Below are 14179 nucleotides of genomic sequence, written 5' to 3' on the forward strand. Positions count from 1 at the left end.
TGCCACGGCTGGGAACCAAGAAGAGCCCGGCCCACGACGGCGCCCAACTGAACAGGGCTATCTTGCGTCGTAAATCATCATTTCTACAGTGGTCGAGGCCAGCCAGCCACTGCGCCGGCTCCCAGTACACGCGAATTGCCCGTGCGCTCCATTCATTCAATTTACGGCCATCAAGACTCTCCCGCCTGGCCTTTTCGCAGCTCGACCTGGCCGTCGGCGACAAAATCCCTGCTGCTTCAACGTGTCGCCCTCGTCGACCAGGTCGCCGGCGCTCATGGATGCTGTGCTTTTGGCTATGCTCAGTCTCAGATAGAGACACTTCTCCGCGCCTTCGAGAAGCTTGCCACCGTCGTGCTCGCTTAATCCTGCCCCCAACCCCTCTCCACCATCTCGACCGCCGCCAATTGATACATTGTCCCGCCAGGACAGCATGCTGTCTCGCGCGCACCCGTTGAGAAACCATCCTCCCCTCGTTCCATAAAGCCTCCGTTTGCTCTGGCCATGACTGTCCATCATGCTCGTTGTCAAGGCCCTGAACGGCGACGCTTCGTTTCTCCTCGTCTTCGCCCCGTCCATCGCTCCCGATACCCCCTCCGTCTCCCAGTTCCCAGGCGCATTCACCGTCCTGATAGACCCAAGGCTGACGGGACCCGCCAAAATTCTGGCCTCTGCATTCTCAGTATCGCACCATCAAGCGGAGCCATGCGTATCGTCGCTCGCTGACCTGCCGGAGCCGGACATGGTCATTGTATCGCAAGCTAAACCGGACCACTGCCACAAAGACACCTTGACACAGCTGCCACCAGATACCCAGTCTCTGATTGTCGCTGCGCCGGCAGCCGCTGCAAAAATACGCAAATGGAAGCATTTCAAGCCAAACAATGTCCACTCTCTGCCCGTCTTTTCCGCAACCGACCAATCCACCACCTTTCGTATACAGCTGCCCTCCTTCTCGCCCCTAGGTTCTCCTGGCCAAGTCACCGTCACTCTGATATCCTCAAAGAACGACATTACCGGCCTCCACAAGGCGATTGGCATCACCTATCGCGCCCCGACCAGCATCCTGACCCATAACCGCCACACCCTAATCAACCTTCCCCACCGACCTGCTCCCCCAACAAGCACCAAACCCGGCTCCACGCAAAATCAGTCCACCAACACCAGCACCTCGCTTTCCTCTTCCGGCCCCAAACCTTCACCCAAACCGCGCGCCGCCTCCATCGACGTGACCATCGCCGCCGCGCGCCTGCGCGACGCCCGCTCGCTCGCAGCCCGCAGCAGCAAATCCATCTCAGCACCGCAAGCCATCCACGACAACCCGACAACGATCCGATCCGCGTGCTCGCACAGCTCCATCGCCAGCGCGCTCACGAGCGCCGGCCCGGACGCGTCGCCCACGCGCGCCCGCGAGCCGACCCAGTCGGTCCTGTACGCGCCGCACGGCGTGCCCTACGCCGCACTGGAGCCGTACGTGACGTCGCAGCTGATCGGGCACGCGGCGCTGCCGCTGACGCTGCTGCTGCACGGCTTCGACCGCGTCGACTACCCGTGGTTCCTGGGCGGCAACATCGCGACGGGGGCGGAGGGCGGCGGGGCCGAGATTGCGCGCCGCCTCATGGCGCGCGCGTGGGTGGCGGCGCATGATGGCGCGAAGCGGAGTCGTGGCGTCAGTGTTGGGTTGCTCCGGACGCGCAGGGTTGGGGTGGAGGAGGTGAGGAGGTGGGTGGCGGTTAACAGTGAGGGTGAGGTCAGGAAGGCGCCGACGCGCATACGCCGGCTGGCGTCAGGCGAAGAGATGATGGTGAAGTGATGGACGTGCCCCGTCCGGGCTATGCCACTGATCAATTCTTTGGATACCTATCCACCATGCGTGGATGCGGCAGGCGCCGAAGCCGTGCCACATGGCACTTCCAGATGGACGAGCGACCCTGAGCTAGGTAGCGAGCCAGCCAGCATCGACGTACCAGCATCGGCCACCCATCCCTCCCATGGACAGACAGACAGAGACAGCAGAGACAAACGCAGAAAGACAGACATGCTGCCGCTACACAAGATCAACCCCCCACCACCCGGCAACCCAACCGACCACTCAGCGGGATAAAGAGAGGAGAGCAGCAGAAAGTAGACAAACAGACAGACAGACAGACAGACAGACAGGCGAGGCGGCTGGTTCAGAGAAGACGTCTCACGGCACTGTCCAGCATTCCCTCGCGTGCGTGTCGACGGATGGCTGTACTGCGTAGGTACTTGCGAGTGTGCGAGCGCGAGTACGAGTGTACGTGATATATATACACATACACATACATTTATTCGCGCCAACGCTTCTTGACAGCTCGCTCACTCGCGTGCTGTGCTGGCAATCGTGTCTTGGTCGAATTAGCAACTATCCCATGTACCGGGACGACGAAGCGGGCAATTGTAATTGGTCGTTCGGTGGAGCGAAAGGAGTCTGAAATGATGAAATTGGATGGTATGGTTTGTTTGCGTAGAGGAAGAGCAAATGCAATGCCGGTCAAATAGCCATGCTCTGTATGTGGGTGTGCTTTGGTGGTGGATGAGGCTGACGACACGTCATTCGGATGCTGAGACGATTTGGAGAACGCAGATACCAGAAAATAGGTAGGTAGGTAGGTAGGTAGGTAGGTATGTTGGTTGAGAAACGCGGGTTTTGCATTTATTACGTTTAGATCTTTAAGCTGTTTCGTGTCATGCTGATTACGCAGACTGAAATGTCTTCTCCCCTGAGTTCGAATCTGCCCTGCGGCACAGATTCAACGGAATACGTAGGACGTCTGCTATTGGCACGAGTGGAATGGACAGGACAGGGCAAATTAGCGTAGGTCGTTGTTCACGATGCGCGGATGGCGGCGGGGGGATGGCAAGGTGTGTGCATCTTTTGGTTATGTTCGTCGTTGGAGCCTTTGATAATAATGTGTTAGCTACTCTTCGAGAAAGCGTGTGCTGTGCCTTTTCGCGGTTTGAAGGTGGACTCAGAGTGTGAATACTTTCTCAACAGGGTGTTTCAGACAGGGATAACTAGAAAGACAAATGCTCATCCTTGTGGATAGTGTGTGCCCTAAGAGGGCCAAAAAGAAAGAAATGTAGGCTTACCTTGGTGGCAATGGCTGACATGCATGAATGCTGGACAGATTCGACATGAGTGCCGTCGTCACCTTTGCATATGCTGTCTTTGTTCGCCAATGGACTGTTCATGGGATTGCAATCTACATGAAGAGCCCAGTAGTGTCTTTTTTCCGAATCCCTCCTCCGTCGCTGCACTACACTGCCAGTGGGTATATCTAAGCAGCAATGGTGACCTCAACCTCAACACCAGCCTCGATGTTGATGATGATCTGCTTGACGACCTCGGTGGGGGCGTTGAGGCTGCAACACTTGTCAGTACACTTATTCCAAACCACACAAACGGTCGGGAGTGGGCTGCATACTCGATGAGGCGCTTGTGGATGCGCATCTCGTAGGTGTCCCAGGTCTTGGAGCCCTCACCGCAAGGCGTCTTGCGGGTCGTGACCTTGAGGTTCTTGGTGGGCAGGCGGACGGGGCCCTTGACGCGCAGGTCCTTGTTCTTGGCGCGGTCGATGAGCTCCTGGCACACCTTCTCGAGCGACTGAACCTTGCGCGAGGTCAGGGTGATGCGGATCTTGTGGATCTTGGGACCCTCAGAAAAGTCCTTCTCCTTGTTGTAAGACATTTTTGGCGATTCTGCGGGCTCGTGGTCGTCGTTAGCGGATTGACTGCTGGCTGGCAAAGGATGCGCAAGGCCGGTAACTCAGACGTACGGCTTTGAAGTGAAATTCCCAGTCAAGACTCGGAGGGTTCCTCTCGGTAACGTGATGACTGGCAGCTGCTCAGATTGTCGCGATGCTGGAGAAGAGAAGTTTGGTGTCGCGGGCGCATTTTCGGCAAGTGTGTGCTTCGGGAAAATCTTGGCGCGCTAGTGCTGTTTTTGGCTAGCACGGCAAACATATGCGGTCATCGCGGTGTCCCGAAGCAACCACCTCCAGCCTCAAAACACGCCCTGAATGTGATTTCTGTCGTTTACGCTCTCAAGCGGCTTCTCCTCCGTTTTCTCCTCCACTCCTTTACCGCTCCCTAGTCCTTTTCCCTGGTCTTGAAAAAGATGCCTCTCCCGCCTCTTGCTCCCTTTCCTCCATCTTCAGTCCGGCGCATTATCCCTCCAGCCGAATGGGAATCTTGCGTCGAGGCTTGGTCAACGCTTGCTGTGGCATACCTTCGTCTTTCCCGGAAAGAGTTTGCTCAATCAGCTGCAGATGAGGGTCATCTGATCACTTTCTTGACTTCTTATTTCCAAGAGGCGGCAAAAGCTCCGGGAAATGCCTCACAATTTCAGTCCAAAAAAGCACATGAGCTTAAGAAGACATGTTTCTTGCTATCACACAGGATGCTGTCAGAAGAGCAAGTTCCGCAAAAACTGCTTCACTGGACTTTTCTTTCGAACCTCAGCCACGTGTTCCTGCGCAGTGAGCGACTGAGAGAACTGCTGTCCAACCTCTGGAAGAAGAAGGGCGACCAAATCGAGTCTAGCCTGCAAAAGCTCAAGTCTTCTCTGACAAAGACACTGGAATCAAAAACCCCAGCAGCAGCAGAGGATGCCTTGAGAGAGCTCGTCCCATTATTGCACACATCTTCAGAAGTCGCAACCTTTTTCGTTGCTGGAACCGACTTTCTCGACTCTTTGTGCGCAAGCTACACAAAAGCATCACTGGAATTTCGGCCAAAGATTGTTACTGTCGCGTCACTAGCACTGCTCTCCTTGACAAAAGGAGATAAGCCAAGCTATTCCCTTCTCTCAGATACTCTGTACAGCCTAAAGAACAACGCGGAGACAGTGGCAGAGTCGAGTCTACAGCCCTCTCTCTTGTCTGATCTCGTCACCAACACTCCCTTGATAGCGCGCATCCGGGATAGCGGAAGTGGTGACGAGGGCGTCCGAGTCAAGAATTTTGCCGAGTCTCTTTCCTCATTCAGGCAGCCGAGTCTGGCAAGACCAAAGCAAGTCGTGCGACGGAATGCTGACAAGGGCAAAGAAAGAGCAGCGGATGAGTTTGGACATGGCGCTGGCGGTGTCAGCGTTCACCAAATGAGTCTTGTCACCCAGATACAAGACTTGTTTCCTGATCTCGGATCCGGCTTCATCATCCGATGTCTGCGCGAGTACAATGATGATGTCGAGCAAGTCACGGCACATCTTCTCGACAACTCGCTGCCAGCACACCTCAAGACAGCTGACCGGAAGGCCCAACTCCCGCCAACAATCCAAGATAAGACTGAGCATCATCACTCGAATCTGGAGCCTCGTTCGACGCCGGTCTCCGAAAGACGCAACATTTTCGATAATGACGAGCTCGATCAAATCACGGTCGATACTTCGCGGCTGCACATAGGACGCAAGAATGAAAACCTCACGGCGGATAAAATATTGGCAGACAAAAAGGCCGCACCAAACAAAGCCGCCATCTTGTCTGCCCTGGCAACCTTTGACTTGGACGACGACGAGCGTGACGACACTTACGACGTGGAGGATGTCGGCGGCACCGTGGATTCGGCTGTTCCAGGCGATGAAGCGGCTGATTTGCGCGACAAGAACGAGGAGGCATTGTTTCGCGCTTACTCTCTCTCAAAGGACACGTTCAACCGGGACGCCACGACGAGAAGGTGCAAATCAAGAGAGGCACTTCGAAGCGAGACTGGCATGACGGACGAAGCGATTGAGGGATGGTCCATTATGCTGACCCGCGACCCACGAAACCTGAAGCGACTCGAAGCAAAATTCTCCACCTTTGACGGACAACAACGCGAGATTGCATCGACTCGGTGGAGAGAGAGCCTCGCTGGATCAGGGACCGAGGATAGCGAGGGCCAGGGAGGCCGTGGAGGGTTCAGGGGAAGAGGAAGTGGCCGAGGCCGTGGGCGAGGACGAGGCGGACGAGGTGGTCCCGGATCAGGCGACGCAAGCAGCGCTGCCGGCTCATCTAGCGACAAGCAGACGCAGGTCAATCGGCATCGAAAGGAGGCAAACAAGTCGTCTCGCGCCAATCACAACCGGCGGGACCAGCGCGCACGCAAAATGGCCAGAGGTGGACTGCCAGGCTAGACGGGGCCATGAAGCTGCCGTGGCAAGAAGCGAGCTTGCATGATTTGGCGGATATCGATAACCGGATTGGAAAGCATGGGTTGGCCTCCGCGGCGGTGTGTACCCAAAAGTTTGGTGGTCGTCTACCAAGGTGGAAGCTCGACTAACAATCAGACCGCTTTTGAAACCGCGTCGTCTATGTACGCCAAAACGGGCAGACTGACGTGCAGGCGGGGCCGGGGAAGGCGAGAAACGAGAAGCGACACGTGGAGATGAACGTTGCGAGATGCACACAAACGCCAATCACCATATACAGAAACCAACCACCGCAACTTGCTCGACGATCTCTCCACAAAGCGCCTCAACGGGTTTCTAATCTCGATTTTGGTGTCGACCGCTGCTCACAGTAAACTCATGCCCAAAGTTGCATATACGGTCAATGGCTGTGACAACCGGCAACCGCAATTGGCAGTTCTTTATACTTTTCAGAGAAAAAGTAGGGCTAGCAAATCCAGCATTAGTGAACATCCGTGTCCACTTCACCGGTCTTTCTCCTGCAGCTACGTATTACGAGTAGCTTCTCGTATGCTGGCTCTCTGCTTGTTGAGATTACTCACAACAACACAGGCCAAGCCAATAGTTCCTCGAAGCAAGCCCAACTCCAGCCTTCTTTCAACTCAATCCGCACGTCTCACAGTTTCAAACTTTTGCAACATGTTTTTGTTCGAGACATTTCTCAAGGTTCCCAAGATGTGTGTGTTTGCCATAACTAGGCGAATGTACAGACAGACGGCATTGCAGATGGCATGCAGATTGCCACATTTGACAAGCCGCAGCGCAGCAGCAGTGCAGTTTCAGCGCGTCGTACAGTGAGAGGTACAGAGGTGATGCGCATGAATGTTATTCCCAAAACACTAAACAAGCAAATCCACTCAATCCGCGCTATAGACGGACGATCCAGACGAACGGAACGGGAACTTTAGCAACTCGCAAACGCAACATATAGCCCCGCCGAACCAACCATTCAACAATAGTGAAAGCTCTGAAACCAGCAGCACAAGTAACAAGCAAGTTTCTGTCGACGTCACTGTCAGCGCACCTCCTACCCACCTAGCATAACGGAGCTCGCCTCTACCACGCCACGCCACGCCACAGCTCGCCTATTCTGTACTCCCAGCCCAGCCACGACGGGCAGAAAAGCTTTAGCGTTTGTGGCACACCCGCACCGGTTTCCGCCGGCATCCATGCATGCATCCATCGGCGACAGCCGACCCAGAAGTGCAACAAGCTACCTGTGCAGAGCCTAAAGCTACCGCTTTGGGAAAACGCAGGCGACGTTGGGTTTGGGCGTGGGCGTTCGCTTTTTTTTTTTTTTTTCTTTTTGCTCTCTTCTCGCCTCGCCTCGCTCGCCGCTGTAACGAGTTGTTGGGTTCGGGCACGTCTTGTTGTCTTGGTGCCGGCAGGACGGCGATGGCGATTTTGAGCTTGGGTTTTATGAGTGCGGATGAGGATGGTGGGTACGAATACCATATTCGTATCGAAGAGCTGAATTCGGCTGCTACTCCGAGAGACGGCGCGCTCGCTCGCTCGCTCTGTCTGCCTGTCTGCTGGGTGTTTTGTTTTAGCTCAGATGTGACTGTTTCTACGGCGAAGGCATGGATTGCGCAACCGAATGACAGGTCACTTCAATCAATGTCGAGCCTTACTGGGGCACTACGCGTGTATGCTGTAGACTGACTAACCGACTGACTAACTGACTGATTGACCCAGCACGGCGGTCCCCATCACAACACACACAACCAACATCACCCACCACAGGCACCACAGGCACCACCCCACGCACCAAACGAAGGCCAGCGGGCGGGCGGGCGGGCGGGCGGGCGGGCGGGCGGGCAGGCAGGCAGGCAGTCCGTCCGTCCAGCGGTGGAAACCCCCTATGCCCGGCTCCGGCCGTCTGGCTCGTTTCCACCGCACTCGTCGCGCCTCTCTCACACACGCCTCGTGCTACCTTAATCATAACTCTAAATGCTAAAGCACACCACATAAGCTTTTCTTTTCTTTTTTTTTTTTTTTTTCACGTTTTCGCCTCCCTCCTCTCCCTCCTCCTCCTCCTCCTCCTACTCCTTGCCTCCTCTCATTCCTCTCACCATCACAACTGCCAAACGCACACGCGATACCGTGGCTCTGTTCGGAGCGTTTTAAACGTTGTCATGACTAACTAATTACGTAAGAGATATACATATATATATTTATATATGTGTACTCAAGGTTTTTTTTTTTTTTTTTGGGGGGGGGGGGGGGGGGGGGGGGCAGGGCAGGGGGGGATTGCCCCCGCTATACCAGTCCGCGCTAATGGTTCCGATACGCACATCCTACCACCCGTCATTCCTGCGTCACTGCGCCTCGCCTTGTCTTGTATCATCTCGTCTCCTATGATAATCTGCATCACTAATTTATCATACTAACCGAGTATTGCAAAAATGGTGCTGGGGCTCGCGCTTAAGGAATAAGCAAGCGAGTGAGTGGGTGAGTGAGTGAGTGAGTGCTCGCTCGCTCGCTTACCCCTACCTTACCCTGCCTTAGGTTACCTCGCCTCGCCTTACATATGCATGTGCATGTGTATGTGCATGTGTATGTGCATATGTATGTGTGTGTACGTGGCGTGCGTGCGTGAGGTGGCGCCACTTACGTGCGTATAGGTTGGATGGTGAATAGTAGTGGGAAGGGGAAGTATAACTATTTGGTTTTTTTTTTTTTTTTTTTACTAATTATAGGTTTAGAAGAGATGGAGACGGATGGATGGATGGATAGAGGGGTAGATAGAGGGGTAGATAGATGGATAGGCTTAAGGTCACAATAGATGGTATTGGTGTGTGAGTCGTAGGCAGGCGAGTCTGAGGAGAGGAGGTTAGGGAAAGGTGGATAGGTAGGTATGTAGATGGATGGGGAGGAGAATGTGGTTCATAGGGATGGATAAGTAAGCACAATATAAGTGTATACGTAGATGTATATCCATGCCGCCAATCATGTACCCGGATGGCCAGGTAGCCAAGACAGAGGACCTAACCAACCAACCAAGGCAGCCAAGAAGAAGAGAGAAGAAGAAAAAAAAAAAAAAAAAAAGTTGGTCTAATAAATACATGACAGAAGCGAAACAAACGCGACCCCGCGCCCCTATCCTATCCGTCATCCATCCATCATCCGTCATCCGCTCGGGGATAGAACGAACGAATCCGGCTATTCTACTACCGGCGGTTAGTTCGTCTTGGACGACGACGCTCACACACACGCCGCCGCCGCCGCCATTAATAGGCGGTGTTCTTTGCGCCTGAACCTCCTCCTCCTTCTCCATCCTTCTCCCCCACACCAACCAGCGGCAGCAACAACCATGCGTCAAATCAAGTCGCCATCCAAGGCTAAATGGCTAGTGGCGCAGCAAAAGTCCACGTGGGCATTCGGTTCCTTCATCCCGTCCCTCCAGCCGGACCCGAAAGTGCCCGCCCGAGCCAAGGATTCCTTGGTACATGCGTTTGTTGCTCTTTTGCCTTTCTTGCGTCGGCCGGCTCTATCCTAACCTACACACGCACACATAGCTGCGAGTAAGTGCGCAGTAAGGCGGTGAGGTAGGGCGACAAGGTAGAGTAGGGCGGCTACCATGTACGGAAGGAGGAAGGCTTGCAAAGGCGGTTGCATGGGCTGGGCTGCGTAGGACTGCCAGGGGCTCGCGGCGTGCCTGACGGACGGTGCTTGACTCCCGGCGTCAGCGTCAGCGTCAGCGGCGGCGGCGGCGGCGGTGGTGGTACGATGGTGGATGGATAACTTGTGTAGTAAAAGGTGAATACCTAGGTAGTAGTTGGCAAGCAGACCATCCTGACTCATTCACGCGGCCTGCAGCTCGCTCAGGGCGCGAGTGAGCGAGCGCCTGCCCTCGAGCTCGTGCCGTTCCTCTTGCGGCCCGCCCGGCCGGTAGTACTGCGAGACGACGGCGTAGGCGGCTCTGAAGACGGCGTATCTGTACACACGACAACAAGATGGTGGGTTAGCTTCGGTCAATGAACGGATGGATGGATGGATGGCAGAGGAGAAAGAGCAACAACACCTCACGCCATGAACGAATGAAGGACTCACATCTGCAGTCTCTCTGTTTCGCCTGCTGCTGCTGCTGCTGCTGCTTGGCCACCAACACCGCCTGGCCGGCCAAGCCCTTGCCAAAACGCGCCGCGCACATTGTCGACGTCGTCGAACCAGAAGACGGCGGCGAGCAGCGGGTCGCCCCATACAGTGGCGCCCCAGCCAACGAGGCCGGCAATCTGCTTGGAGCGCGGGTCGACGATGACGTTTTCCGGGCGCCCAGCGTCCAGCGCGACGAGCCGCGGCGTCGAGACGTGGTCGAGAGCGCGCAGCTTGGCCTGGATGCCCGAGCGGATCATGTCGTACGGCAGCGCTATCAGCATGTCTTCGGCGTCGCGCAGGACCGACTCGAGCAGCAGCATGAATGCTTCCCGCCATGAGCGCGCTCCGCGGCCGCTGCTTACCGTCACCAGGGGCCCGAACGAGGGCCCCGTCAGTGAGGATTGGAAGCGCAAGAAGTAGCCTAGTGATTGGTTGATGGCGTCCCGGTCCGTCGAAGTCAAGCGGCCAGCGAGGTCCCGCAGAGGCGTCCCGTCGATATGAGATCTCAGTAAATACGGGGTTCCTGTGGTGGAGGACGAGGCAGTCCCCTCGTAGCGCAAGATTTGCGGCACCGCAAACGGACAAGACGTGATGTTGGTGAAGATGCCGAGGGCGCGTGATTCGTTTGCTAGCGAAGGGTGCTCGCAGCGCAGCACTCGCGTCCGGGGAGCCGGAGGACATTTGAGGACCAGCCGGGACCCATCCCGCAGGTGAAGCAGATAGATGGTGTGGAGCCTGGCAGGTAAGCGCTCCAATTGCTGGAGAGGTCGCGAGGCCGGCAACAGGTCCCTGACGAGCGTCCGTATTCTGGCAAAGTCGATCGAGGGGGACTGCGAGCGAGAAGTGGTCTGAAGGTCCGAGGAGTGGTGGTTCAACGCCGGCGGACTCATGGCGAATCTGGAGAAGGGCACTACGTCGTGGAGGTGCATTTTAACCAGAGCGGATGGACGCTGCTGGGAGGCCTTGGGTAGTAGTAGCGGCGGCAGGTGATCGCGTCGAGGGCATCCAATAGCTGTGAGGTAATGCAGCAAAGGAATCCAAGAGTACCAAATGCTGCCCAAGTGAAACAGGCGTGAGACCGGAGAAAGTGCTCAAAAGCGAAGTGTTAAATGGAAAAGAAAAAAAAAATTAAAAAAAAATTCAAATGAATAAAACAGCACGCGCAGACCGTGGGGGACCAGTGTTATAGAGATGATTGTCAAAGCACAGCACAGGAGCAGGACCAATGAGCCAATGACAGGGCAGCAAGAGGCATACGAAGTAGCGTTCGCTAAAGCGGTCGCGTGGCTGGCGGGAGAGGATTCTCAGACGTCCAGGGATCACAAGGTGGAGTGTCTCTGGCGGCGGTAGATGGGGACTACAGCACAGCACAGCACAGCATCACGGCCAAGCAGGCGGCTCTGGATACGCGGCTGGGGAGAGTCGGTACCTATGGAGGAGTCGGACCGAGGGCGTTGGACAAGGTCAAAAGAAGAGTCGCAGCTAATAGCATGGCGGCAGACGAGACGCGGTAGCAGGATAGTCGGTGAGGGCGACGGATTGAGATATTCGGTTGTGAGATGGTCTCGCAGGCTCGTCAGAGATTACCGGAATAGGAACTGAAGCGTCGGGCCGGGCAGGCATGTGGGGCGTCATGGCATGCAGGGCTGAGAGAGGGACTGGGAGGGAGTATCCCGTCTGGATGGTTTCTTTGAACCGCTCACTTCCGGCTGAAGGCTGATGGCTGAAGGCTGATGACTGATGGCTGAAGGCTGATGGCTGGTGGTGGGTGTGCGTCTCTCTCTCGCTTGCCGTGTTCCAGAAAGCGAGCGACCCCACTCCCATTACTCCTCCCTCCAGCCATCGTGCGTCCCAATCGGCACTGGGGACATCCCCGCACATGTGTGAATAAATTCTCATCAGTTCCCTGCTGTCCATCACCGTCTTGTTGTTCCCTGCTGCCGTTTGGCCAAGCCAAGAAGGCTTCAAGCGAGGACCCCATCATCCCATCCCACACCATCCCATCCCATTCCATCACATATCTCCTATACCCATCCATCCATCCATCCATCAATCAATCAATCAATCAATCCATACTGGTGACCATGACTTATTGGCAGCCTATCACTGTGCCTCTGCCTCCTTCGGCTGTTCTTTCGGACTTGGCTCGTAAATCTCGGAAAGATTGAAGCGTTTCAGTCGCTCAAACTCGTCCCCCACGATGCTAATTCCGCACATGTTCTGTAAATCCGTTAGCTACATACCTAGCTCTCCCGCATCATCATCATCATCATCATCATCATCATCACGTCAACGTCACTCTCTCTCTCTTGCTTGCCTTGTAAATGTCGACCAAAATTAGCAGGTCGTAGTTCTTGAGGTCGACCGAGTGTCCTGGCCCCACCGCCGCTGCCACCGTCCGGATGATTGTGTCTCTGGTCATGCTCTTGTGGTTGCGCACGTTGGGCCGAATCGCAAACTGCCGCCGCATCAGCCAATGTCCATCTCTTCTTCTCTTCTGCGCTTGCTTGCAAACAGCAGCCGCCAGTACAGCACGACAGAGCGCCCAGCCCAGCCAACATGGCAACACGTCTGGACCGGTCGATGAAGAAGGAGGCTCACCTTTTTCCCGGCCTTGTCGGCGCCGTGGAAGTGCGGAGCAACGACCTTGGTCGCGACATCCTGAAGCCCTTCTTCGGTTGCTTTGCCCATGAGCGTCATGGGCGTCAGCCGCTTGACGAAGCGACCCGTTGCCTTTTGCCCTGCGCCGCCACTGCTGGCCGCCGCCATGGCGTCCTCGCAAATGCGCCGCACAAACTCGACCGGATCAATGGGCGCCCGCGTCTTGAAAAACATGACTACATGTCGTCGATGTTGTTATTAGCTTACGCGGTTTTTTTCTTTGTTTTTTTTTTTTTTTTCCTTCTTTTTTTTTCTTCGGGGGGGGGGGGGTGGGCAATTTGATGATGATAATAATGGGAGAGATGAGATGAATGATGATGGGACGGAAATGTACTGACTGCAATCTGTGTCGATGCGCACGTTTCTGAAGAGCGGCTCCCGGGTCGGCTTGCGGATGCCTTCAATCTCCTTTTTGATTTCGGCTTCAATGTCGCCTGGGTCCTTTTCATCATCATCACCACCATCGCCATCGCCACCCCCCTCCTCTTCAGTGCTACCGTCACCGCCAACGCCGTACAGCTTCTTGCAATACTAGACCACGAATCAGCCAAAGCCAACGAAGCCAAGCCCGCCTGTCGAACTCGAACTCGAACTCGTTGCAGCGCACCTGGTCAAACGTGTCGCGCAGCTCGCCCACTGCTTTCCCTTCTCTTCCCATGGCGCACGTGGCCCAGATGCCCGAATCGCCCGCCTCGATGCTTCCGCCCGCCGCGTGCGGCAGCCGCCGCCACTGCTTCTTGCCCTTCTGTTCGCTCCTGGTCAGTTGGATCCGGTCTGCCTTATCCATCAAATCGCCTGTCGCAGGTGGCCGGCCGGCAAGGAGGGAAAAGAAGACGCACTCGATTGAAGCCGTCGCCGTGGTCACCGGCAGGCGCTTTGCGCTTGCGCGACCCGTCGCCCGTCATGTTGAAGCGTGGAGCTGTGTCAACACTCACTCACTCACTCCGAAAAGAAAGGAAAAGAGTGTTGGTCGCAAAAGCCTGACTCGTGATCGACGTCTTGGGTGGGAAATGGTTCGTTTCGTTGTTTCCAAAGATGGGATGGTGTTGAGCGTTGGTTGGCAGGGCAGGGTTAAGTTGTTTACCGGTGCTGCTTGCTTGCTTGCCTGCCTGCCCGTGCCGTGCCGTGCCGTGCCGTGCCGGGCTTTTTTTTTTTTTTTTTGAACGGGATGCTCCGGCCCGGTGCCAGTGCCAGGCACTGCAGGGTTGCTCGAACGAACCACTCCGACGCGAC

At 55.7% G+C, this 14179-nt stretch overlaps 5 protein-coding genes across 5 annotated transcripts; 2 read left to right on the forward strand and 3 right to left on the reverse strand.

Annotated features, from left to right (window-relative positions):
• Positions 1-369: 369 nt before the first annotated feature.
• On the forward strand, positions 370-1810 carry IWZ02DRAFT_498947 (uncharacterized protein; the record flags this gene model as incomplete). The annotated part of the gene is made up of 1 exon (XM_066770223.1): positions 370-1810. The coding sequence occupies exon 1, from the start codon at positions 515-517 to the stop codon at positions 1808-1810; it is 1296 nt and encodes a 431-aa protein (XP_066622884.1). The 5' UTR covers positions 370-514.
• A 1094-nt stretch (positions 1811-2904) lies between these two features.
• Positions 2905-3882, reverse strand: IWZ02DRAFT_250363 (40S ribosomal protein uS10). The gene is made up of 2 exons (XM_066763179.1): positions 3447-3882; positions 2905-3384 (listed from the first exon to the last, which is right to left on the reverse strand). The coding sequence occupies exons 1-2, from the start codon at positions 3707-3709 to the stop codon at positions 3300-3302; spliced, it is 348 nt and encodes a 115-aa protein (XP_066622885.1). The 5' UTR covers positions 3710-3882; the 3' UTR covers positions 2905-3299.
• A 144-nt stretch (positions 3883-4026) lies between these two features.
• On the forward strand, positions 4027-6342 carry IWZ02DRAFT_250398 (uncharacterized protein). The gene has a single exon (XM_066763180.1). The coding sequence runs from the start codon at positions 4139-4141 to the stop codon at positions 6131-6133; it is 1995 nt and encodes a 664-aa protein (XP_066622886.1). The 5' UTR covers positions 4027-4138; the 3' UTR covers positions 6134-6342.
• Positions 6343-9573: 3231 nt separating this feature from the next.
• On the reverse strand, positions 9574-11160 carry IWZ02DRAFT_518185 (uncharacterized protein; the record flags this gene model as incomplete). The annotated part of the gene is made up of 2 exons (XM_066770710.1): positions 9574-10155; positions 10299-11160. Coding segments are annotated over 2 exons (1026 nt in total), but the record flags the coding sequence as incomplete, so codon positions are not given.
• Positions 11161-12388: 1228 nt separating this feature from the next.
• On the reverse strand, positions 12389-13851 carry IWZ02DRAFT_469322 (THUMP domain-containing protein; the record flags this gene model as incomplete). Its single annotated transcript, XM_066768708.1, has 6 exons — positions 12389-12505; positions 12603-12743; positions 12887-13122; positions 13285-13477; positions 13554-13691; positions 13786-13851. 6 exons carry the CDS (start codon positions 13849-13851, stop codon positions 12389-12391), a joined length of 891 nt encoding a protein of 296 aa, XP_066622888.1.
• Positions 13852-14179: the final 328 nt, after the last annotated feature.

The sequence above is a fragment of the Phyllosticta citriasiana genome (assembly GCF_038021145.1).
Source record: "Phyllosticta citriasiana strain CBS 120426 chromosome Unknown IWZ02scaffold_6, whole genome shotgun sequence".
Taxonomy (NCBI): Eukaryota; Fungi; Ascomycota; class Dothideomycetes; order Botryosphaeriales; family Phyllostictaceae; genus Phyllosticta; species Phyllosticta citriasiana.

Bases quoted from the DNA above. Each gene is read 5' to 3' on its own strand.
- IWZ02DRAFT_250363 (XM_066763179.1), bottom strand. From the start codon at position 3,709: ATGTCTTACAACAAGGAGAAGGACTTTTCTGAGGGTCCCAAGATCCAC. The intron at 3,385-3,446 runs GTATGCAGCCCA...CAAGTGTTGCAG, and splicing joins ATCCACAAGCGCCTCATCGA to CCTCAACGCCCCCACCGAGG.
- IWZ02DRAFT_250398 (XM_066763180.1), top strand. From the start codon at position 4,139: ATGCCTCTCCCGCCTCTTGCTCCCTTTCCTCCATCTTCAGTCCGGCGC.